The sequence below is a fragment of the Strigops habroptila genome, chromosome 4 (assembly GCF_004027225.2).
Source record: "Strigops habroptila isolate Jane chromosome 4, bStrHab1.2.pri, whole genome shotgun sequence".
NCBI classification, from domain to species: Eukaryota; Metazoa; Chordata; class Aves; order Psittaciformes; family Psittacidae; genus Strigops; species Strigops habroptila.
Genome location: NC_046358.1, coordinates 81,319,764 through 81,343,752, shown reverse-complemented (window position 1 = coordinate 81,343,752; position 23,989 = coordinate 81,319,764). Strand labels below are relative to the sequence as shown.

Genomic DNA, 23,989 nt, shown 5'->3' with positions numbered 1-23,989 from the left:
CAAGTTGGCCACAACCCCCAAGAACTTCGGGCACCATCCTGGAATAGGACACATTATGGAAGATGCTTGATACTAGCAAGGTGTACATGGGCTGAGGAACCTCAGCTTTTTGGAAAGTGGAGACCCACCACCACTTAGCTGAAAGGTGAAGCAGTGCAGAGGAACTGTATTGGCCACCTGCACATCCTGAAACTTCCCACAGGGCTTGGCATCACTGTTCCCAACTGCCATTTCCTTCCTTTGACCCTGGTGCTCTCAGCACACTGCTATCCTTCCAGGACTGTTTGTCAAAGTCAAGCACTGACCCATCCAATCTACCGTGAGCCCAGCTCAGAGCAACCACCAGCAGACGTGGCTGGTGAAGGCACCACCACCAAACCCAGCTCCCAAAGAGATCTGAGTGCTCCACAAACCTTGGACCTCTGAAACAGCAGCCCTGAGACAACACACAGAAGCAGAAGCATCATTTCTTGAGTTTTTCTTTTACTGTTTTTTTTTTTTAATTCCTTCCCTTCCTTTGCCACGACACACACTTTGTATTAAATATCTTCAATATATTAATTTTTAAAAAGTATTAATAAAAAGCTACTGAAGGACACAGCTGGCAGAGTGACCGAGGGCAGCAACCCATTGCAAAACATGGGGGTAATTTAAAAATCACAAAACAAACTAGAATCAAAACCAAAATGGCATTTGTTTTTTTGCATATGCACAGCTGGCTGGAATACCCTGGACTCTGGCATTATTGCAAAAATGGAAGGGGAAGCAGTAGAAAAAATAGATTCCATTGTACCAACCTGTATGGGGAAGGGAGTTAAGAGCAAAAATGAGGAGGCTTTAAACATTTTTGGTATTTCAGATGTTCCCTCCCACACCCCCCCCCCCAACCCAATCACTTTCAGTCTTTAAGCAAGTTTTCTGGTTTGGGGTAGCCAAAGAGTACAAAATCTGCTTCATAAAGCTTGTAGAGCTGCTGCCTCCAAGCCAGGGGAATTTTGGCAAACCAGTTATCTTCCCAGCTGCTGGCAGTCCTGTTCCGGTAGCTGGGGGGGAAGCGAAGCAGCTTGTCCACTTTGAGGAGCTGCAATAGATAAGCAGCATCCTCATCCAGCGTCTCCAGCTTGCCAATGAAATCATAGTCTATCTGGCACGGATGGCACAGACGGTAAACCTGCCTCCAGTGTTCATTGAAAGGGGCCATCTTCTCTGTCCTGGGATCCAGTAAGTACTGGATGAAGTCAGAAAAGGAGACTTTGAGGCCTGCCCCGAAGGCCTCGCTAACGGAGGAGGGAAGGTTAGTGTGGTTGGAGTACAGCTTTAGCATGGGGATGGCAAAACGTCGGTAGAACTCCTCATTCTCCAGCTCAAATTTGCTGCGAAAGGCGGAGATGAGGCGGACAAAAGGGTCCCGTACAAAGAGGAACTTGGTGTACTTCTTTAGCTTGATCTTCATGAGGTGCCGGGAGAACTTCCCATAACGGCGCCAGAATTTGTTGAACGTCAAATGGGTGCTGGTGTTGTGAACATGTTCCCGGGGAATATCCAGAGGGTTCCGGTATGGGATACCCTGGTCTAGCAGGCTCTCACTTAGCACAATCATCACCCGCTTCCAGTTGGTGCAGGCCACCTTGGGGACATAACAGTAGATGATGCCATGGCGGTCATCCACAATCAGGTGGTTGAGCTCGTAGTTTGGGATGTCATCAAAGGAGCGCCCCTTGGTGGGGAAGGTGAAGCTGGAATTGGCACAAAACTCCCTCAACGTTCTCTGCCTCTCTATCTGCACTTGCTCTTGGTCTAAGCTGTTTCTGTCATTGTGTGTAGACCAGTCATAGCCCCGCACCTTCTCCTCCAAATTGCTCGCCACGGGCTTGCTGGAGCCCTGGACAAGTAGCTGCTCTGTCTTTCGGGGGGTAGAGCTATTCTGTTTTAGGCTTGAACTAAGCAGCTTTGCCAAAAATTCATCTACATCTGGCAAGGCTTCCCAGTCTTCACCTGCCGTGATAGCAGGGGAATGAGGCCTGGAGAAGGATGTATGCAGGTAGAAGTGAGCTGTTCCCACGTTGTCCCAGTACACAATGATCAGGAGGATCATGAAGATGGAGACCAGCACCACAGAGAGACGGAGGAGCCGTGCTTTGGTCATTCTGACGCCTCGTGTGATAGCTGGATTTCACCTGGATTCACCTCCAGCTTGCAGGGTGAGGCTTGGGATCCAGCATGGTGCTGCAGACCAGGTCCCTGGAAAGGTACCAGAAAGAAAAGTTAGTTGAACCCTTAATTACCCTTGTTTGGAGAGAACAACCTTGCACAACCAAGACTTGTCACTGGTCTGACCATCCATGTCTGCAGGGAGAGAGCTGTGTGAGTCTGAGGTACCCACAGACAGACCCTGTGGAGAAGAACAAACTGGCCAAAAGGAGGCATAATGTGTTGCAGTTTCACCAGTTTCCATAGCAATGATGGGAGTTTATCAATCTCAAGCTTCTGGAGCCATGTGATTTCAAGACAAGCTCTGTTTTCATTTTAAAAAGTAAACAAAATATAAAAGATTTCAGGCCTAGAGTTTACAGAGGGAAGTTTGAGAGTATTAAGAGATACGACTATATACAGATACGCAGAGCCAGCTACCTTTCAGACCTCGATTTTCAAACATATCTAGCACATACCAGGAAGAAAGAGGGCTCCACCCATGATCTTAGCTTGTGGTATTCACACTGTGGTCTCACCTCCCCATGAAGATGCTCTGTACCACTGTACTGAAAACAAAGACCTTATTGGAGTTCTAAATACGTAGCTGAAGGTGCTGTTGCCTTAGTGGCTAAAGCAAGCCCCTGTTGAGAGAACATCAGTGACCTGAACTCACCATCTTATCTGTGTGAAGGCACCCAGCATGTCTCCTCAAAAACCTTTCTCAGTAGCTACTTGATTTTGTCAAGAACAGAGATTACAGAGTTTTCCTACCAAAAAAATACCAAAGGGACACAGCTCCTGTAAGAGCCATGTATCAATACAAATATCTAAAAGAATGATTACTTTTAACTGAACGATTTCCCAGATTAAGGATGCTCTGGTAAATCTTTCTCCATGTCTGAATTCTGTTTGAGTAAGGACCTCTTTTCCTGGTTTAATGTAATTCATTTCTATCACCCTCATCCCTAACAACTCTTGACCATCAAAGACAGGCAAGAAATCACTGTTAAAAAGGTAGCTCAGATCTTTTCTTGAGGGTGAAGCAGGTTTGGGGTATTTTTACTTCAACCAGTCCCATCTTTTCACTGCTACCTGCTTCCCTGCTGACTCCCAGCCCCTTTCCATCAGCAAGCTCCTCAAGGGAGATCCATCTCCCCACCCTGCTGCATGTTTTCTGGTCCACAGATCTGCACAGAGGCCAGCTGGCAAGCCAGCCTTGCTCTCTCCCCAAGTGATCAAGGAATCAGTGCCTACAGCCTTGTAGGCTGTAGAAGAACAACATATTAAAGGGGAGAACAACATATTAAAGTGAGGAGCAGCTATCTGATGTCTTGAGAGGTTTGCTGTTCTACAATCTCTCTGTGCAAAGTTTATTAATCAAAAGACAAGCAAAAAGTAGTCACTCCTATTTCCTCTTCTCCAAACACAGTCCAGTCCCTGACTATAAAGACAAAACAGCACCTACAGACAGAAAATAGCTGCCCTTTCTGCAAACCTCCCCGTTCCTTCTAATGATTTCAGAACAACCCTGCAAAAACCATCTCTGAAAACAAAACCACTTCAGGACAAGCTGCCCCGAAAAGCTTTTCAAAATGAAGACTGGGCATCTCTTCCTCCTGAAACATAAAGGTTGCTCCCCAGCCAAGGTTCACACACAACCCTTTCAACACAGCAGTCCAACCCTACCCTGCTCAAGGATTCTAAGAACCAGAGTCCAAATACGCAAAAGTGCTGAGCTTTGTCACTCCCAAGGGAAACGTGCTCAGCACCTTTCAAGCTCGCAGCAGCCTTGCGTTTAATGACCTGACTAAAGAGCATCTGCATGGCTGTGCTTACACCTCAGGGATGCCGAATTTTGACAAAGTCCTGGTTTCAAATACTAGACCAAAAGCATGAGACAAAAATTTAGTAACAAACAGGAACTATACCAGATACGGTCACATATCAAAGTATTAGCTCAGCTTATAACAAAAGACAAAACACAAAACTGAAGGTTTAGGGTTCTTCCATCCTGGTGTATTTAATTACATTTCAGAAGTAAGGAGAGCCAGAAATTCAGTGGAGCTGTAGCGTAACACGTGGCTTTGCACTGCAACACCAAACACTGCGTTTCCTGGAGCCAGGCTCTTATTCTACATGTGAAGAGGAGCTGGAGAATCTGCAGACATAACACTTGCACTCTGTTGAGGAAGAAGCAGGTATTGCTCAAAGATAAGACCACAGAGTTAAAGAAGAGGCAAATTACATATGTGCATCAGGACTTCTGGCCAAGGATCTTGGTCCGACAGCAGAAGATAATGGAGTGACACCGCCAAGCCTACTGCTTGGCATGCTTCTGGGTTTGTGTTTTCCCTGAATCTGTTCTTGCTTTTGAGCCGGTTAGCTGTTCAGGGCAGGGACTGCTTCCTATTCTGGATGAATAGGGTGCCCACTGTGCACATAATCCCTAGCACACTGTGCTTCCAATGCTGCTTGAGACCACTGGGCTAGCTGGAATGCAGCAAGCCCGGAAAGCTGCACAGAGCATCCTTTTCTGCCCTCCCTATACCCAGCAGCTTCAGGCAGTGCAGCAGTCTGCTAGCATTCCAGCAAAGCTGTCCCACCGCAGCGTGGACAGATCACCCTCCAAGCAGCAGTGACAGAGCAAATGAGACACTGTGTGTGGCATATGCATTCCTTGGGCAAACAGAAGGGGGGCTCTTTGTCAAAGCCACCACCATAGTGTAGCTTTACTGAGCACACCCCAAGGGCTTAAGCCTGCTTTCCAGGACACAGCATGCAGGCCTGCCAGAGCGTTTGGCTTTTCCAAGACACACAGCAGCAGCATAGAATCGAAATGACTCCACTTCTATTAACTCTGTCAGTGCCAGAGCCCTGGAAAAGAGCAGTAACACAGCTTAATTGCCCCTCATGAGAAAAATGCTGCAGAACACAGAGTTACTCTATTGACTACGATACATCCTCTTCCTGAGCACTTCGTAAAAGATGCCAGACTGAAAGCACAAATTATAGGTCTCTGTGCACATCAGAAGGAACGCGCCTCTATCCTCCCCTTGCCAGAATCAAAAGGAAAAGCCTCCAGGAGGAGCCAAGAATTTACATTCAAGTTTAACCCAAAGTCACCAGCCAACAAGAACGTGCACCAGGATCCGCACAAAGCTGCTTCTGTGACACGACGCTGGCAAACCGGGAAACGGACCAAGTGCTATAATAATCCTACAGAGTCCCCGAGCAACCATCCCATGATCATCTCCAACCTGAACCCAGCTTGGGTGTGAAACAAGGACTCTTGTCCCCATCCCAGGCCCAAGAAAGACACTGAGGTCTGAGGTCACTGGGCCCATCCTCTCCTATCGCGAGCTGCCATGTCAAATAACCACCTCTCAACCTCTCATTTAAAACCAGAAAGGGGAGGAGGAGGGATGCGCCCCCAGCATTCTTATTGCAAAAGCTATTGCAGATGCAACTCCTCAGGGATTTGCAAACCTTATTTGCACTTCACAGACCGATTATAACTGTTTGTTTTCAGGGCGAACATCAACTTAAGTAATTCCTGTCTCCTTCTTCCTCTCTTGCCTTTTTGCAATGACTACATTCTCTCACAGCCTCTCTCTGCAGAAGAGAGTAACTCCAGGGTACTTACAAGAGCAGTCAGACCTACAGAAAATAAAGGAGCTTACATGCAGGTATGTACCAGAGACAGGAGACAGTAATCCCTCTTCATGAGCTGCAATGGTTTTGAAGGGACCGTGCCTTAAAAAGGTTTGCATGCAGATTCCATCTCTTCTTGCTTTGTATTTCCCCAGGCTTGTCCCTTTCCAACTACTCTTAACTCCCCACAAGGAAGCACAAGGCACAGGGTTGGGCACTAAGCACCATCTCACTTCCTCCAGCGCCCACTCATTCTACTGTGATATGGGATTTCAGGTAGCTTGCTTAGACTTTGCCTGCTTCCAAAGACAGAAAGAGGTGGAATGAGTACTTTTAAACACATACAAAAACTCCAAAGTCAAATACTTTCCCTTGGTTCCCTTGAGGTACCTGCATTCATTAGCAACCACTCAACCCAGGCAGCCTCCTTTACCCATATATTATGCTACACACCTGCCACCCATTACACTTAGGGAACAAGGAGGCTCTCGAGAAGTGGAAGCAATTTAACCTCCTCCAGGTGCAGGAGAACAAGCTCCCACCAGCCAAAGCAGATGTACTGATAACCAGAAATGAATTTCATGCACTTTACCATCACCCTATATCGCTTCTCCCCAGCTTTCCGAAACTCTAGCACCCTTTGCAGAGCAGGAACATTTTAACCCAAGTAACAACGTAAGCAGTTACATCAGTGTAAATGCAGTGTGTAAGCAAAAAATAGAGCTTGCATTGCATGTTCTACCCCAACTTAGCCCATGCATGCTAGAGACCAGCAAAGAATGTCTTAATCTATGTAGCTATCCCAGCGCCTTCCCTCCCATCGCTGCCACAAAGCCTGGTTTGTACACGCTTGGCACCACCGGACACCTCTTCTTTAATACCCATACTTGGAAATTCTCTCAATAACCATATTTCCAAGACTTTTCAAAGGAAACTCCCCAAACGCAGCATGTCCTGTTTGTTCGCTACCTTTGTCCCAAGCTTCAACCTCACCCGTTGCTCCTGACCTTACCAATGCAGGGAGGGTCTCAGCAAGCCTTAGTGCCAAGAGCCAGAGCCAACGAGACCCCAGAACATTTGCTGTATGACAACACTGGTCAGAAATCAGAACCTGCCACTCGCAGCGCTTGCGTTTGCCTTATAAACACCTGATTTAAACATAGCTTTCTGCTGTACTGAAGTTTTCTGCGTGAAGCTCTAGCAGGATTAATCACGTTAACGGTTACCTCTGTGAAGCAAGGCTAAAAAACATGCTCTACCATCAACAGGAAAGCTCTACTGAGGAGGCTGCTTCCTGGGTTTGCTTTTGTGGGCGCTGGGACCGCAGACGCTCCCGAGTCCAGAAGCAACACAGACTGCAGGACAACACAGGAAGACTGCACAGGCGGCTGCTCCCAGCCTCGGGCCCTGCACCGGCGGCAGAGCAGGGAAAGCCGGCGCTTTATAGCTTAGAGAAGAGGAGCTGCCCACAGACCCAACCACCTCCCGCCACCACCGAGCCATGAGGATGGGCAGCGCTGCCCGGCCCGGCACACGACGCCCCGGTCACGCCGCGGCTCTCCCTTTACCTGGCGCGCCGGAGGGAGACGAGAAGGGATGCGGTGCCCCGGCGACAGCTCTTAACCAGAGCGGCCCCGGGGCGGCACCGCCCGCCGGGACCGCCTCACCCGCGCCCCGCCACCGCCCAACCCCTCCCCGTAGGCGCTGCCGCCGCCCGGCCCCGGTCGTGCCCGCGGGCACAGGCCGTGCCCGCCCCGCGCTCACCTCCCGCCCGGGCAGCGCAGCCTTCCTCGGCTCTCCTCCTCCTCCTCCCGCTGCCCGGCCCCGTCCCGCCGCTACCCGGGCGCCGCCTCTCGCGAGACGCCGGGCACGGGGGTCCCCGCGGGGCCGCGGCGCAGGCGCTGCTCCGCCCGGCGGCGGGAGGCCCCGGCCCGCCCTGACCCGGCTCCTCCCGCTGCTCGGGGCCCGGGGGGCCGCGGGAGCGGGGGCAGCGGGGGCTCGGGGCGGGCAGGAGGGCCCATAGGCCCGGCCGGGAGCGGAGGGGGTGCCGCGGAGGGGGTGCCCCGGCGGGCAGCAGTCCCCGGCGCCTTCCCGCAGCGAGGCCGGGACCGCTGTGGAGAACGACGGGCAGCAAGCGTTGAATCACAGCATAGGGACCTTTAAAGGTCATCTGGTCCAGCCCCCTGCGAGTAGCCGGGACATCTTCAACTAGATCAGGGTGCCCAGAACCACATCCAGCCTGGCCTTGAGTGTTTTCAGAGCTGACTGAAACGGGGCTGCATTGCCAAATCCCCTTCGAGCTATAGCAGAAGGAAAGCTTACCTTAAAACTCACAGCACAGCATAAGCCTGGATGAGGATTTAATTTCCCTGCACACTGAGGGGCACAGGGGATGCATAGATCAGAGTCCCGCTCCAGTGCCTGCCCTGTCCCAGAGACAGGATGAGGAAGAGCCAATAATGGATAGTGTGGCAACAGACCTTGTCCTGAGGTGAACACAGCATCCCAAAACCCGACATCGCTGCTTGCTGGAGCTCATGGTTAGATGGAACCAGGTCCAACCTGTTTTGTGGAAGAAAATCCAGCCTTTGGGTTCTAGCCCAGCAGACTATTGAAAGCAAAGTATAGATAACTGGATACAGCAAGGCTAGAATTTGCTGCTAGAAAAGCCCAGAACAGTTTAAGCTTCCTTTTTATCACTTGTGATTGAAAAGAAAGCAAAAAGCCATTAGCCCAGCACTGAAGATGAGTGTGGTCCCACTTTGTGCAGGAAATGGCCTGCAGCCCATCTGCAGCAATTATCAAAGCTACAAATTATTATTTACAGATTCTACCTCCGACATCTCAATCCCTAACTTCTACATTTGTTAACAGACCTAAAATGTATGTTTTGCAAACAGGGAGATTAGCACATCCCGTGGCTCTGTGCTCTTCACAACAGTCATGGCAAATTACCAAACTCTTTGTCATACAACCTCCCCTTCAGAGATACAGCCTCAAACCAATGCGTTTGGCTCAGATGTCCCACTCTTTGTATGAAATAACTCTGAACAGTTTTGATGGTGATTCAGCCCAAAGGTATTTAGCAGAGATGTATACGCTTGGAAAGCTCCATTTTCCTCACTTTTGGTCCTTCAGTGTTTGCAGGTCATGTGGGGTCTTGTAAATACAGGCTTGGCTCAAGACCTGCTGGCACAGGTTTGTTTTACACACAGTCTGTGCTTATTTTATCTGTGTGTTGAGTTTTTATGTCTTTGTTTATCTGAAAGAGTCAGCCCCGAGGGACAAGTGTTCCTGATCTTCTACTTCACATCACACCTCTTCCTGCTGCTGTTTCCTAAGGAAAATCGGCCGCTTGCTACACTTGTGTTGCATCACCACTTCAGGACTTTAAGGCATTTACAATTACAAGTAATCTAAGATTCCTCATCCCTGGAGTGAACTATCCCTCATCTTCCCAACAGCAAAGCAAGAGGCACAGAGGAATGGGGAGTGTGCGCAATGTCACACAGCAAATCAGAGAGAGCACGCAGGAGAATTCATTGCAAGTGCTGCAGCTGTTATAAAGGTTCTCCATCCATTTGAGAAAATATATAAACCTACCTGAAATCGTCATCTTAGATACTTCAGCAGATCTAGGAGGGAAGCCACTTCTGTGTAGGGCATGGAGTCACTGTTTATTCAGTGCACTGACCAGAACTGCTTCATTTGTAGCATATGTAAAAAGCAGGAAAAATACTTAAAAAAAGTTCCTTATGGAGAAGGCTGCTGGCTGGAGGTGTTTGCTCCAAAAAGAAAAACACATCCCCATGGTTTACCTCCAGGCTAGCTCTTATCAGGGTCTTCACCTATCACTATGCTGCTTCTCCCGGCTGCACTCTCATCTGAAATGCTCTGTAGATAGAAAAGAGCTTAGAGCAATCTCTGGCTGCTCTCACAGCCAAACATCTGCTCACCCAAACAGCATTCCAGGCATGTATTACACCTCCCAGCTTCACAGCAACACACAGGGACAGCGGGGAAGAACGGGGAGAACTATTTCTCAGGCATTTACATTTGGTTTTAATAGTCAGGGAGCCTTCTGGATGCATGGGTGGCATCCACACTTTTGCCCTGGGAAAAAAGGCGGCTTGGGATCCATGCTGACATCTTCTGGGAGGTGAATACTGCTGGGAAAAGGAGGGCTTCCTCTTTCTTGGACTCTGTTAACACTCTACTTGTCTTAAACTGAAGCTAACAGTTAAAGTGCACAGTACAGACGAAAAACTTGCAGTGGGGATGTGGAAAAAGTAATCTACATCATCTAGGTTCTCCCCCCTTCTAACTGTCTCTCTGCTTTTCAGCATCACAACACAGAAGCTAAAATACATTTTAAGGCACGCTCCCCTGCATCCGCTTCCAGCAGTCTTGAAATGGCAATCCATGGGACCACAGAGAATCCTGCTCCCCCGGTGACTCCTATTTAGCCTTCGCCTGGCTCCTCAAGCAGGAGACTGGCTTTTGCCGACTGCTGGCACCATCTGCAGGCCCTGCAAGTGAGGGAAGATGAAGTATTTGGGCATGTTTCTCACTCTTCAATTCCAGTCTTATTGCCAGTCAAAGTGGGGAAGAGACAGATTGCCACGGGCTGTGGAGGGGCGAGTTTGGCAAGGGGACTGGGATCTGCACATCATTGCCTTAAGAAAATCCCATGGCAACATGTTCAGGGGAAGCAGTATGCTGTCACATGGCTCATTCAGATTAAATGATGTGCTTCACATATGGATTAGGTCAGGATTATGAACACCTCTGAAAATGTTATTTTCTCTTCCTAAGAGGTTATTTTTGGCCAAGAGGGAGATGGAGCGTAACTCATTCTGGAACATTGCCCATGTCATCTGTTGCAAAAAACAACAACAACAACAAAAAAGGCTTAAAACTTGACTGTAAACCCTCCAACCATGTGACTGCTTTCCCAACTGGGCTGTTTGTGTTGCATTTACAGCCCTTCAGGCTCAGATTGCAACAGAGCGAGTACTGAAGAACACAGTAGTGCCTCCTGAGCCAGGCAACCTGGTATTTCATGTACTCACCTTCAACTTGTCTCTGTAGGACCATGATCTGCATTGCTCTGCGGGATGGTCCTTGCAGGAGCGTTGTCTTTTGGCAGCGTCTCCGGTGGAGTCCCCTCTATAAAAGGCAGGGAGAGATTCACTATAAACAGTGGGAGCAGAGCACAGTTTAAAAACATTTTGCAATGCACGAGTTGCTAACAGCTGGCCAAAATAAATTATAGCATTGTAAGTAAAATTTTAACCATATTTTTTATATATATATATATAGGTAATAAAAACTAATTAGGGTAAGCACCCTTTGCCAGAATGGGGAGCTACATTTCAATAGGAGTTTAGGTTCCCCTAAACTCATCCTGGCCTTGTGTGTCTGCACAAAGCAGAACAACTGAAGCTGACAGATGGTCACTGCAGCGTGTCACATCTTGGTCTCCCTGCTGAGGCTTGGTTTGGATGTGAAACTGTCTGAGTGATGAGAACTGAAAGCAGCAACTTGTTGCACGTGAACCCAGCTGAACACTAGTTCTTCCCCCTAGGTTACAGAGGCATAGTTGAGGCAGAGTTCTACAAAGGATGTGCTTTCTTACCCATCAAAAGCTACTTAGACCATATTAAAACAAATTCAGATCAGATTACTAATAGTTTACGCGACTTATTCTCACGTGACAATCCATCTTTTCCAACAGAGCTGATGCAGGATGTCACCAGCAGCTCTTTAGCCCCTACCTGAATGGTGGCTGGGAGAAACCTTGCCCTTTGTGGCAATGGATATGCTATTTGCAGCTTCTGATGGAAAAGTCTAGCTCTGTGCAAGTGGGTCTCACAAGCTTTGTCTGTACCAGGGCTTGAGGAACTCCAATGCTTAGCTTTTGAGATCTGAAAGACATCGAGCTGAATTATCATCAGTGGTGATGTCTCTCACCTCTGTCTATTGCCACATTGTACCAAAAAGATTTCTTTCCTGCCTGACTTGCTGTTTAGGCAGGAGGGGAAGGGCATTGTAGAAGAATAAAGATATTAAACTTACTTGCTCATGCAATTTGTACTGTGTTTCTCACTGTATTCAAAACCAACCCCAGCTCCACTGGGTCTATGCCTTCTGCTCAACCCATTCCGTTTAGAAAGAAACACAAACGATCAATCTACCCTGTGGAAGTCTGATATCCCCCCAGGGAATATCCTTCATGATCCCAGGCAGACCCTTTCTGATCTCATCTTTATTAGGATCCAGGTGCTGACTTGCCTCAAGAGAAGGGCTGTTGTGGGGCTGCAGGAAGAGGGGAGAATGAGATCCTCAGCAGATTTTTCTCACTGTAAAGCCTCTCCTCTAGACCAGGCTCTCAGCCTGTGGTCACAAAGACATTCTTGATACCTCATGTGCTTTTCCACAGTTCCAGCCACCCACTATTTGCTCCCCTCCTGTTGGAAGGGCACCCAAAGTAGTTTAATCTCCATATAACAACAGGACAAGCGTGAAGTTTATTATTCAAGGTGAAACCCAGCTCCTTGCCCCTTTCATTCTAGGCAATTATAATAAACAGGAGACGCTGCTGCTTGGACTCCCTCCTGAGGGCTGACAATTTCCTGGCAGCCACTTACTGTCTCAAAACACACACAAGTTTTCCAAAGACCAAGGGGCCAGAAGATCTTTCCTTTATTGCAGGAAAGACCTGAAGACCTCAGTAACACCTGTGCCATCAGCAAGCAGAGGGCTCCATATGACAGTCTTAGGCCATCTAACCTTTGCTTTTCTGTTTGCCACCAAGCCAGTTGTCTCTCTCAAATCAAAGGGAATGAGAGCAGGGTGCCAGAGACAAGATGTTCACAAAACAAAGCTTTGTACAGCTCTTGATTGGCACCAGGACCCAGCTAGGCTTTGGGTGTGTGTGTGAATCTATGGCCATGACAAGATCAAGAGGCAATGTGGGTTCTCCAGCACAAAGGTCTGCTCTGCCTTACCCTGAGCATGCAGGACATCACTGAATGTATAGAAGCAGGCGGTTGGTTCAGTGTCTCCTCCTCCAGCTCAGATTGGTGCTGGTGGTGTAACCTCTCCAGTGTCTGGCACAGGAATGTTCCGGGCTGGAGCAGAAGTGAGGAGGAAGAGTTAAAGATCACTCCTAGAGAAGCAGCTGAGAACTGTGGAGTCATGACATCCAAGACAAGGTTTTTGGTGTGGGTTGTTCTCCAGTTTGCCATCAGAAAACAAAGCTTGGAGATAATGACAGAGCAGGAGCAAAGGTGCTGCTTTACCTTCTACCAGCATCTATCAGCAGCTGCTGAGTAATTTCTTGACAGAGTAGCATATGCTGCTGCAGTTGCTGGATCACAAAATCCTTCTGGCACAATAGATTCTTCCTTGTACAGTGTATTTGCCTGCAGCTCTGTGTTGCCAAGCTCATGGGCTCTGCAGAGGAGCCTTAGCACTTCCTGCTGATCCTCACTGGTTATTTGTCTGGGGAAAAACTCCTCCATCTGGGAAGCTTTTTCCTTGGCATTTGCCAAGGGCTGCTCCAGCTCTGTCTGAAAAAGGTAGACAGGGGTTTGTCACAGCAGCTTCTTGGGATAACAAAGGCATCTGAGCAATTCTCTGCTGCATCCTTCACACTGAGAATAAAGTAACATCTGCAGAAAGTATTTTGCTGCTTCTAGTAGCAGCCACCATGTTTCAGTCATGGCACATATATCCAGGTGCACGGTCTTTGCCTACAGGAACTCACAAACATTAACATCAGCTACCAAAACAATAATCACCAAATGCTGAACAAACAGTGAGTGACAAACCCTTAAAACATCCGTGAAAGGGGAAATGGGAAGAATTAGTTCTCTTACAGGCGCGCAAGCCCAGTGGATGTTTTTTCCTCATCCTAAAACATACGGGGGCAGAGGCAGGATGCAAACATCAGTGTTCCCATGCTGCTTCCTTCAGCAGTCCAGAGTATTTAGGAGTCCAGCTGCAATGCAGGTGCCACACTGCTTTTGTAGTGCTAGCCCAAAACCACAAGAACCTCTGGGAGTTACGCTGCTGCCCTCAAGTACCCACTGGCCAGAGGTCAGACTTGCCACCATAAGGGAACATTCACCTCCTCACCTTCAGGGCCACCACCTTGCCCTGTTCTGCCAGCAGCAGGTTGATCTCTTGCTACTCTAATTTCATGAGGTTCAAGTGAATCTAGGATATTCACTTCCCTGTCTTCCTCTTCTGTGTTTTCATCTTTCTCCTCTTTGGCTGGCTTGTCCTACTTGCCTGCACCCTGAGCCTTCTCTTGTTCCCAGCTGCCAGCAAAAGAAGAAAGGAACTCCTGGGACATGGTGACACAACTAATGATGCATGCCTAGCTCTTCATTGTATCTGTCCAACTTCTTCTTGCACGACACTGGCAGAACTGATTAGTCCAGGCTGCTCTGGAGCTGGACAAACCATACAGAAGAACGCAATTAGCTTCCTCTGTTTGGAAGTCAATAAAACAGGCCTCGTGTGATATTTCCATAGCAAGAACAGTGCTTTCCCCCACCTTATCACAAACTGTTGCCTATTCACATGTACTCGTTGAATATCTTGATGTTCTGAAGACTGTTTTAAGTACAAATGACCCAAATCCTAAGGGACTATAAAGTTTACAGAGGCATTAGGTGGGTAATTAGCAATAATGAGAATGAACTGGCACCTACTTTAACCAAAAGAAAGGGGTAGTGGTGCATGCCGACACGAAGTCATGCCCAGATCCAGTGCATCTGGATGGAAACCACTTCACAGAGCGACTAGAACATGGAAGAACCAACAATCCCAATCTGCTGCCATCCAGTTTTTCCATTAAAACACAAGAATAAGGGCCAAATAGAGGTGAGGTATTTACCATTTATACTTTTAGTCTTGATCTTAAACTTGATGCTAGAGGTAGCTGGTTGCCTTATGGAGCTACATCAGGCAATATCAATGCAGCAATGTGTGCAGGCTGCAGTCTCCTTACAAGCGCTAGGAAGGATTAGGGTTGTGTTTCTCAATAGCAGAAATTACCTCTTGCAAATATAGCACCTTAATCTAAAGCTCAGAGCTGCATAGACTTAATCTACCTTAAATCCCTGGGTACCTTTTGCAGACCACCACCCTCCCAAGCTTTTCCTCACCACATAGGTAAATCTCAAACCTACTCTTGGTCTCATTTGAGTTGGGTGGACCATGGGATATTGGCATTTCTTACAGTGAGTTTAGGGGTTCATGTGCTGAAAGCTCAGGGATACTCACTCTGTGATTATTAGGAGGTGCCTGCAAGTAGTCAATGTGCAGCAACATGGTGTTCTCCAACCGCATCAGGCTGTGCTGCATCTCCATTTGCTCCCTGAGAGCCCTGATGAGCTGCACCCACAAGGCATTCATTGCTTGGCCATGGTGTGCCTCAGAGCCTTGGTGCCTCTCTGCTGCAGGAGAAGACACTTCTGACCTGATGTTAGCCCACATAAACTTCTGCCAAGTCCCCACAGAACTACTCCTGAACCAAACCACTCAGTCCATGTGTTACAAGGCATTAGTTTGTAGGACTCTACTTCATTCTGCAGACTCTTGAAGTTAATCACATGCTTAGGAAATCTGATATATCTTTATGATTTTATTATTAGCAGTAACAGGCTACTGTTTTTGTGAGTATTTAGAGGATACTGCATTGCAGGCACATCTCTTCCACTTTTCCACCCACCAAAAAGGTACCAGTTTTCTGTGCTTGTTATAGGAACAACCTTGGGTATTGGTAGCAGAGGCCTGTTATACCTCGTGTCTTGTCTCCCAGAGAACTTGACTATGTTTATTTCATTCCTTGCCAGATTCACTGACAAAAGGAACAATCTCCTGGGCAGAACAATCAGTGTTTTAAAAGCTGCACCCTGCCCACTCCCTATTTATTTTCTTGATTAAGTGCAACGAACCATATGGCAGAGCTCCTCGACCTGACACATCCTCAGAGCCCGCAGTGACGCAGGCTACAGACTCAGTCACCTCTGTGTGAGAGTCAGGACTTCGCACAGCAAATGCCACCACTTCATGTCAAAGCTCTTTTCAAGGGCAGGTTTGGGGGATTTAACAGCATTTTAATGTTGGGGAAGATGCTGACAAGGTTGAATGTGTTGTGCAGAGTCACACAGTACAGAGAGAGGATCACACAGAAAACCAGCTTCAGCTTCCCTGCCTGCCTCCACTGCCCATCAGACTGTGTTCTCCACTCTGCTTCTCTACAAGCATTGCTCAAATGGCTTCTCTAGCTACATCTGCATGGAGGCCCATCAAGCACTACCACAGATTGCCCACACAGCTCCTCTCCCCAGTCTTTTCCTTCCAGATTCTCCATAACAATACCTCCTCCTAGCTCTACTTTGTAGATTCCTGAGGTCGGAGCTGACTGTACTCTTCTTTTCCTGCTTTTCAACCCTCATCTTTAGATGCTTGATCTCCCTGTGGAGGTCTACAATGATGCTGGTGTATCGGTTGACGTTCCACAGGTTACATCTTACCTGGTGAGCCAGAATACATGAGCGTTTGTCCCATGGCGCATTATTGGTACAACAGCTGCAAACAAAGCTGTGCCTTCAGTTGGAGTGATACTGAATCCTGTGATGGAGAATAATTTTCCCTCATGAGTGGGGAAACTGTAAATTAATGGGTTTCCCTTAATTCTTGGAAGTTTCCAAAAGGTAACAGAGAAAAGCCAGTGATCCTGTGTCCACAGGGAAAACAGAGATCCACAAAGAGTGAACCCCAGTTATAAATCATTGTTCATCTTCGTTCACCCCACAAGCCTCTCTATCTTATTCCTCCTTTCTACAGCCCCTGCTTTCCTCTTCTATGCCCAGCATCCCTGTGGGATATTCCTCCCAATAGTCATCATTCCTTATGTTCTGCACCCAGATCCATACCAGGCACATCATCCTCTGCCTTTCCATTATTCAGCTCCCTTGTTTTGAACCTCATATTCCTCTTATCACCCATGACCCACCCAATTTGCTTTCGACTGTTCCCTTCATCTGCTTTCTTCTGTCACTCACATGCTGAGCCTCTACATCCTGCACTGCGCCCTTCTGAAGTTTGTTCTTCCTTCATCCACTACTTCTGTTCCTGCTTTGCAAGCTTCTAATCTTTAACCCCACCTCCTTGTGAGTTGTTTGCTCATTTACCTGTGTCTTGATGTTCTTTGTTTGATAGGCATAGATCAAGGTCATTCTAGATTCGTCAGAGGAGGTACTGGCTGGGCTGATGTGTGCAATCATAACAGTCCTGCTGTTGCCCCCTAATGAGTCCTAAAAGCACGCAAGTTGATGTGGTTAGTACAGACACAACAGGGGCTTGCTGCTCGGTGGTAACCGCCGTGGCTGTGTATCCCTGTGATTCATCGAGATTCTGGTGGAGAATCCCAATTAGGAGTGAAGGAAGTGATGGTAAAAGACCATTCATTAAGCCCTCTCTCCATCAACAGCAAAATCAATAAGTAATTAACTGTCTACAAAAGAAGAATTTTTGCAATTGCCACAAACGTGCTAGCAGCTTCTCAGTCCTACTCACAACAGAAGCCGGCCTTGTCCTCCATCCCTTCCCCTCCTCTAGCAAACATATCCGTCATGTAGCAGTAGCTCAACACCAAGGCTTGAGGCGAGGTTCATAAATGAGGTTGTAAACTATCCATAAAATAACCAGTGTAGCAAAGAGCGTGCCTGCAGCCTAAGGAAGAGACAACTTATGACAGCGCATAGTCACGCTCAGTCTTTCTTCCTCCTCGCCCAACAACATCTAGATTTATTGCCCAATTTCAGCTAAATCTTATAGAAAAGATGAAACCTTCAAAGGCAGTGAGTTGATTTATATAGGAAAAAAAAACCCACTGGTCACCTGTGAGCTTAGAGACATACAACCCAAATCTATAGGATGTCCTACCTGCAGGTGAAGTGTCTGTGATGCCTTAGATCCAGCCTCTATGGAGCAGGTGTAATGGGAAGTGAGTAGTCCAAGTCTGCCCACTGAAATGCAGAATCAACTCAACCCTCTGCAGATCTAAGGATCCAATGCAATTCTCACACTAACCCCTCATTTCTTGCCCTACAAGCCCTTGTCAAAAGCCCCTCTCCAGCTTTCTTGTCAGCCCCTTTAGGCACTGGAAGATGCTCTAAGGTCTCCCCAGAGCCTTCTCTTCTCCAGGCTGAACAAGCCCAGCTCTCTCAGCCTGTCTCCATAGTCTGCCAGTCTTCTCACCTTCAGCACCGTCGCCTTCTATCTGGGTGATGTGTGGCCTCTGGGATGGGCAGTTCTGCTCACTTGCCAAAAACATTCATCTAAGCAGGGAAAACAATTCTATTGCTAAGCCTTTTGGTTAAAAAAAGGGAAGGATGTTACCTGGGTTGATCAAAAACCATGTCAAATACACGTTTTTTCTCAGGATCTGTTAGCTTACAAGATGTCATCTGACTCTTCACTTGGATCCATGAGGACCACCCTCTGTTTTAAGATACAGTCGGAAGACCCACCGTTATGCCTGGGTTTGGTTAACAGCCTGGCACTATCACAATCACATCTCTTGGCTAGAGGAATGTTGCATTACAACTTTGTGTGGAAAACACACATTCATGCACAATTCTGAGGCCAACAGGCTTTGTTTTGCAACCAATGTCACAACTTCTGTAATTTGGAGAACTAGTTGCTGCTGCAGAATGCTTTGAAGGTCTGTTGTGCAGTGAAACAGTCGCTGGTATTGGGTAATAGTGGTGGTTGCAGAGACGTGACACCCAACCGACCCCTCTGCCAGCAGGAGGGGACAGGACCTCTTACCTCAATTTTCAGCCAACATTCAGACAGAGGAGCCATTCAAGAAAATATTTAAGTCCCTCAGGAGCAAAAGTGTCCAAAGCCATCTTCCAAAGCCTTTCCTGCACAAGGACTGATAGAAATATCTGCATTGCTCAAAGACAGATTCAATTTCTGGCTTTTATTAAGGAAAAGACAAAGGTGGGAGAGGCATTGCAGCAGGTTACAGAACTGGTTCTGATACTTTGCAGTCCCTTAAGATCTATTTTAGTACATAATTGTCACAGTATGTAATTACTGGGGAGAATGGTATTCTTTCTCCTCCGCTGAAATGGCTCAGAAGGAGATGCTCAAGCTTCAAAGGAAGGGACAGAGAACCCTGTACCTCCTACTCCCAGAGCAGACTTCACTCTCTCAGGTAAACAGCTCATTAGATAAGCAATTAGAGCTTGGCTCAACCACCACTTGACCTACAGAATAACTGCACTGGTGTGCCAGACATGGCAGGGAGGAGAGTATCTAGGACTAGGAACACCCATGGGTGTTCCGGAAATGTCAAGACTTGAGTTTCTCTTTTGCATTTCCTGCTAAACTCCCAGTCTCTAACAAGTATCTCCTTAAAACCTGAAGCAACACAAGAACAAACTCCAAAGAGAACTCCTGGTTTATCCTTGGCAGAGGCATTTGCTTGCAAAAGACAGGCCGACATGTAATCATGTGCACATGCGAGTGTGACAGCCAAGTGCAGGGCTTGGAGAATGAGGTCAGCATGTTTCCTTTCGGATTTGCTCTTAAACACTTTCAGGCTCCTTTGCCTGAGGCCTTACAACATCCAAATTTTGCTTGCAGTGTATCCGTGCATCCAGAAGAGTCCTTCTCTTCCAGTCTGGAGCTACTAAAACCTTACTAACAAGCAATATTCTAAAAGTACACATCTTCTGGTGTTGCACTGAAGCATTAAAACACAACAAGACGCTAAGAGAGTCGGTTTTGAGTTAAGATTAAGAAGCAGACAGAAGCAGTTCTAAATGAGTTGAGCTGGGAGTAAAAATAGCAGGAAACATGGATGTAAATCATAATACCCCAAGAAATCCAAGAACTTCAACTGCCCAGTCAATTAATTTGCTTTCATAATTACACTTATTGCCATTATTAAGAGAAACTCATTCTCATAGACAGAAGTTACTCAGACTAATGGAACGCATGTTCCCTTCCCAGCTTTCCATTAGAGAAAATAGATTCCAGGGCAGATGATGCAAGTCTGAATAAGTGGTATAAAAATAAAGCTGATATCCTTGTGAGGTTAATGACTGCTTTAAAACAAAGAAAAGGGAGGGTAGGAAGGGGAGGAATGTTTCACCAGTAGGGTGCTAAACACAAATTGCATTTGTGAGATAATCCATAAAGAGGAAAGAGAGATTCATGCTCTCTTTGCTTTTGAGGGCTGCTATCATTTGACTATTGTGTGGAGACAAAATGTATTACAGAATTAGTGTGCATTCAGATAGGGTTCAAGGGAAGAGCAGCTGGAGCACAATAGAAAATAATGGGATTTGCACTGGAAAAGAAGGTAAATAACAAAGGCACAACAAAAATATGTAAATAGATGTAGCAATGCGGGAAGCTAAGTAGGGACCTTCCTGCCATCCCTGCCTCTTAAAAAGAGGAGCAAGAGGTGAAAAGCAGAACTGGAGGAAAGAAGTACCATTTGCATGGGAAGCTGCATCCAACTGTGTCCCAGCAAGGACGGGAGTTCTGCAGGGTTTGAAAGCAAGTGTTTGCACATGAATGAGAAGAGCCAGAGTCTCGTGGTGGCCTGGTCGGTACCTGGCAGAGTCCCCTGTCCCCATGGCAGGGACTTTCCAGCCCAATGCCCAGCACAGCCCCCCAGCTCACCTGGCAACAAGGGCAGCTCCCTCCTCCTCTTCTGCTTTGTTGATGGAATGGATGCGAAGGGCCACTTGCACACACAGCACATACACACACACACGTGGCTTATGTGTGCTGAAGCCGCCCAGACTTACCTGCAACAGGGCTCAGCACCAGCAATAGCTACAGCTTCTCACTGCATCTCTTCCGCTGATCCATCTTAAAATCATAGAATCAACTAGGTTGGAAAAGACCTTTAAGCTCATCAAATGGAACCATTACTCCAGGACTGCCAAGTCCACCACTAAACCATGTCACTGAAGGCCTCGTCTACACAGAATCACCCAGGGACAGTGATTCCACCACTGCCCTGGGAATCCCGTTCCAATCCCTGATCACCCTCTCGGTGAAGAAATCTTTCCTAATATCCAATCTAAACCTCCCCTGGCGCAGCTTGAGGCTGTTTCCTCTTGTCCTATTACTTGTTACTTGGGAGAAGAGAGCAACTCCACCTCACTACACCCTCCTTTCAGGTAGTAGTAGAGAGCAATAAGGTCCCCCCAGAGCCTCCTCTTCTCCAGACTGAACGTCCCCAGTTCCCTCAGCCGTTCCTTATCAGACTTGTGCTCCAGGCTTAGCGCTTAGAGAGTTTAGGGAAGTTTATAAAGTCCAAACCAGTTAATTCTCCCATGATTTCACTTCTATCTGGACAAATTCTTCCTCCCTCTTTCCCCTGTTTCTGTCTCTTAACACAGCAAGACTCCAACTCATTGACAGACACGGCAGCAGAAAGAACTCAGCCGTATCATTGCTGCTGCCAGCGGGAACCTTCAGAGGTCTGAGACCGTGGTACCAACAGCCACAGAACTGAGCACGCTTACAGATTCCCAATGTGTTCCCAAAACACTGATTAAAGTTATCCGTGACAAAGAAAGGGAATTGCATTTCACTAAGTACCCATTTTGTTTAAGCCCAGGTAGTGCTATTATGAGCCTGTTCAACCAGATCAGAGCAAGTTGGCCCTGATCTGTACAGGTCCCGCAGGGTTCCTTGGAAACTGGAATTCATCTCAGGACCAGAGTGATTATAAGGCAGCAATTAAGTGCCAGTGCCTTGTGCCACAACTCAATCAGTCAGAAACACGGTGCTGTGCTTTGACACATGGACAATTTGACACGAAGAATTAAAAAAAACTGGCTCAATTTGTCAGTATTAACAATATACAAGAGCAGATGTATTTCAGTCTGGTCTGTTTAGCCTATAGGTGAAGCAATAGAGAAAATGCAGCATCAGGGATCAGCTGTGGGGTTGATTGTGCCCCTGAAGCTGGGGTCCTGCTCTGGCCCCAACTCACTTTGCAGCTGTGGGTGAGCTGCACAATCTCAAACCTGTGTGCCTGGTGCAGGGTCTATTCGAAATCCCACCTAAAAGCTGTCCTTGGGGTCTCAGCTAATAACAGAGATTGGAAAAATTTCTATTTTCACCTTTCCATGGCTGTTTTCGCCTTTGTAAAAATACAGCAGCATCCCTTTAGCAGCTCCTGACAGGATAGCTGATGCTGATGGAACACTGCATAATGCACAGAAATGATGCCCCATCAGGAGGGTGTGCAATTATTGAAAGAGACTAGTTCTACAGCCCCACCAGGCACAAGCAACCAGTTTCTATAGGAACCAGATTTATTTTCACAATAACAAGCTACATGCCAATTTAACGAGGGTTTTACAAACAGCTCCCAGTCCCAAGCACTGCAGCAGAGCTTTTTCAACAGTTCCATCAACAGTGAAGGAACATTTCTTCACTGTGAACGTCTTTGAGTACATGGTGAGCTCCCTGGCTTTGGGTAGCTTTTAATAGACACAGGAATGTAACAATTAGCTTCGCTTCATCATCTCCCTAAACACGGCTGAGTGACACTTATGAGCATCTCATTCCCATGGGCTGAACTCATCTCTTACAAGCATTGAAAGATATTATCTCGCACAGCATAATCCCAAATCCTGCAGGAGGAGCAGGGGATAGTGTGAGTCTCCCTTGTACAGCCTTACCCTCCAGAATAGTCCAGTTAATCACTGTATTGGGTAGCCCCAGCCACTGAGGGTAAGAAAACAAACCCAAATAAGCAGCATGTGAAGCCAGGTCACATCAAGTACTAAGGCTTTTCCTTGCATTAGAGAGGAATGCAAGGTATTCTAGACATTATTGACTTTATTTTAAGCAATTCCACTTTGAGCAGAGGTTTCTGCATCTGCCCCAGTCATGTTTCAGTACATGATGAGTTTAGTGGAGAGCCACAGGGTTGAAAGGTTGAAACTTGGGAAGGGATTACATTTTCAAAGCACTCCTCTGATCAACAGATACTGAGGTCCTGCAGCAATGGTGAGGACTCTGACAGGACTATAATCCCAGCTGCTTATGAATGTGTCATTCAGATCCCAAAGAGATCAGGGCACTGAAAATCACTGTCCGAGGAGAACTAACCACCCCCAGCTGCAGGGTTACCAAGTCTCACCTCCCCTACTATACAGGTTTCTTCCCTGCAGGATACTTATACCCAACTTCTGCTTTAAATCATGCAGTTTTGCAGAGAGAGAGTAAATGTGAGCTTTTTCCCTCCTCTGACTGGGACACAGAGCCCAGAAGCACCAGAAGAAACACAATAGGAAGGATGCCAGGCCTGGGTGCAACCCAGCTGCAAGTGGACTCACCATGAGCTGCTGCTCCATCAGGGCCAAGCTGCGAGATGGGACCAGCTCAGGGCTGGGTGGTATGACCAGGGCAGCACATATTGAGTTAGAGCCCTCCAGGAGGCTGCACAGGCAGGAGACAGAGAGGTTCAGAGCCAGCAGGGATCACCCCAGGGAAGAGAAAGGCATCTCCCAGTGGGACATGACTGCAGGGACAAGCAGCAGGAGAGGCTGCGGTGAAATGCTGAGCCCCAGGGCAGGAAGGGGCTGCAGCAGCTCCCTCCTGCTCCAGGCTGCAGGAAGCAGTGTGCTACCACTGCACAGTGAAGGGGGTCAGGGTAACCAAAATGACCCACCTGCAAGCCCAAATACTTATGCACAAATCCACCCTCACACACCCCTGGTGAGCAGGCCACAGCCTTTACTTTCCACCCTCTAGGATGCCAGGTTGATAGAACCACAGACTGGTTTGGGTTGGAAGAGACCCTAAAGCTCAGTTCCAACCCCCTGCCACGGGCAGGGACACCTTCCACTAGAGCAGGTTGCTCCAAGCCCCTGTGTCCAACCTGGCCTTGAACACTGCCAGGGATGGGGCAGCCACAGCTTCTCTGGGCAACCTGTGCCAGTGCCTCAGCACCCTCATAGTAAAGAATTTCTTCCTTCTCTCTCATCTAAAGCTACTCTTTTTCAGTTTAAAACCATTCCCCCTTGTCCTGTCACTACATGCCCTTGTTAAAAGCCCCTTTCCAGACTTTTTG

The 23,989-nt window shown here is 47.6% G+C and overlaps 1 protein-coding gene across 5 annotated transcripts; it reads right to left on the bottom strand.

Moving 5' to 3' along the window:
* Positions 1 to 463: 463 nt before the first annotated feature.
* Positions 464 to 13,153, bottom strand: CHST12 (carbohydrate sulfotransferase 12). 5 transcript variants are annotated; one of them, XM_030484580.1, is made up of 5 exons: positions 12,855 to 13,153; positions 10,917 to 11,013; positions 10,213 to 10,373; positions 9,448 to 9,738; positions 464 to 2,515 (listed from the first exon to the last, which is right to left on the bottom strand). In XM_030484580.1, the coding sequence occupies exon 5, from the start codon at positions 2,144 to 2,146 to the stop codon at positions 899 to 901; it is 1,248 nt and encodes a 415-aa protein (XP_030340440.1). In that variant the 5' UTR covers positions 2,147 to 2,515; positions 9,448 to 9,738; positions 10,213 to 10,373; positions 10,917 to 11,013; positions 12,855 to 13,153; the 3' UTR covers positions 464 to 898. The 5 variants fall into 5 exon arrangements, with proteins under 5 accessions (XP_030340440.1, XP_030340438.1, XP_030340443.1 ...); XM_030484578.1 differs by lacking the exons at positions 10,213 to 10,373; positions 10,917 to 11,013; positions 12,855 to 13,153 and having other exon boundaries at positions 9,448 to 10,110; XM_030484583.1 differs by lacking the exons at positions 9,448 to 9,738; positions 10,213 to 10,373; positions 10,917 to 11,013; positions 12,855 to 13,153 and adding an exon at positions 8,325 to 8,382 and having other exon boundaries at positions 464 to 2,241.
* Positions 13,154 to 23,989: the final 10,836 nt, after the last annotated feature.

Excerpts from the sequence above, each read along its gene's own strand:
- CHST12 (XM_030484580.1), bottom strand. The coding sequence starts at position 2,146 with ATGACCAAAGCACGGCTCCTCCGTCTCTCTGTGGTGCTGGTCTCCATC.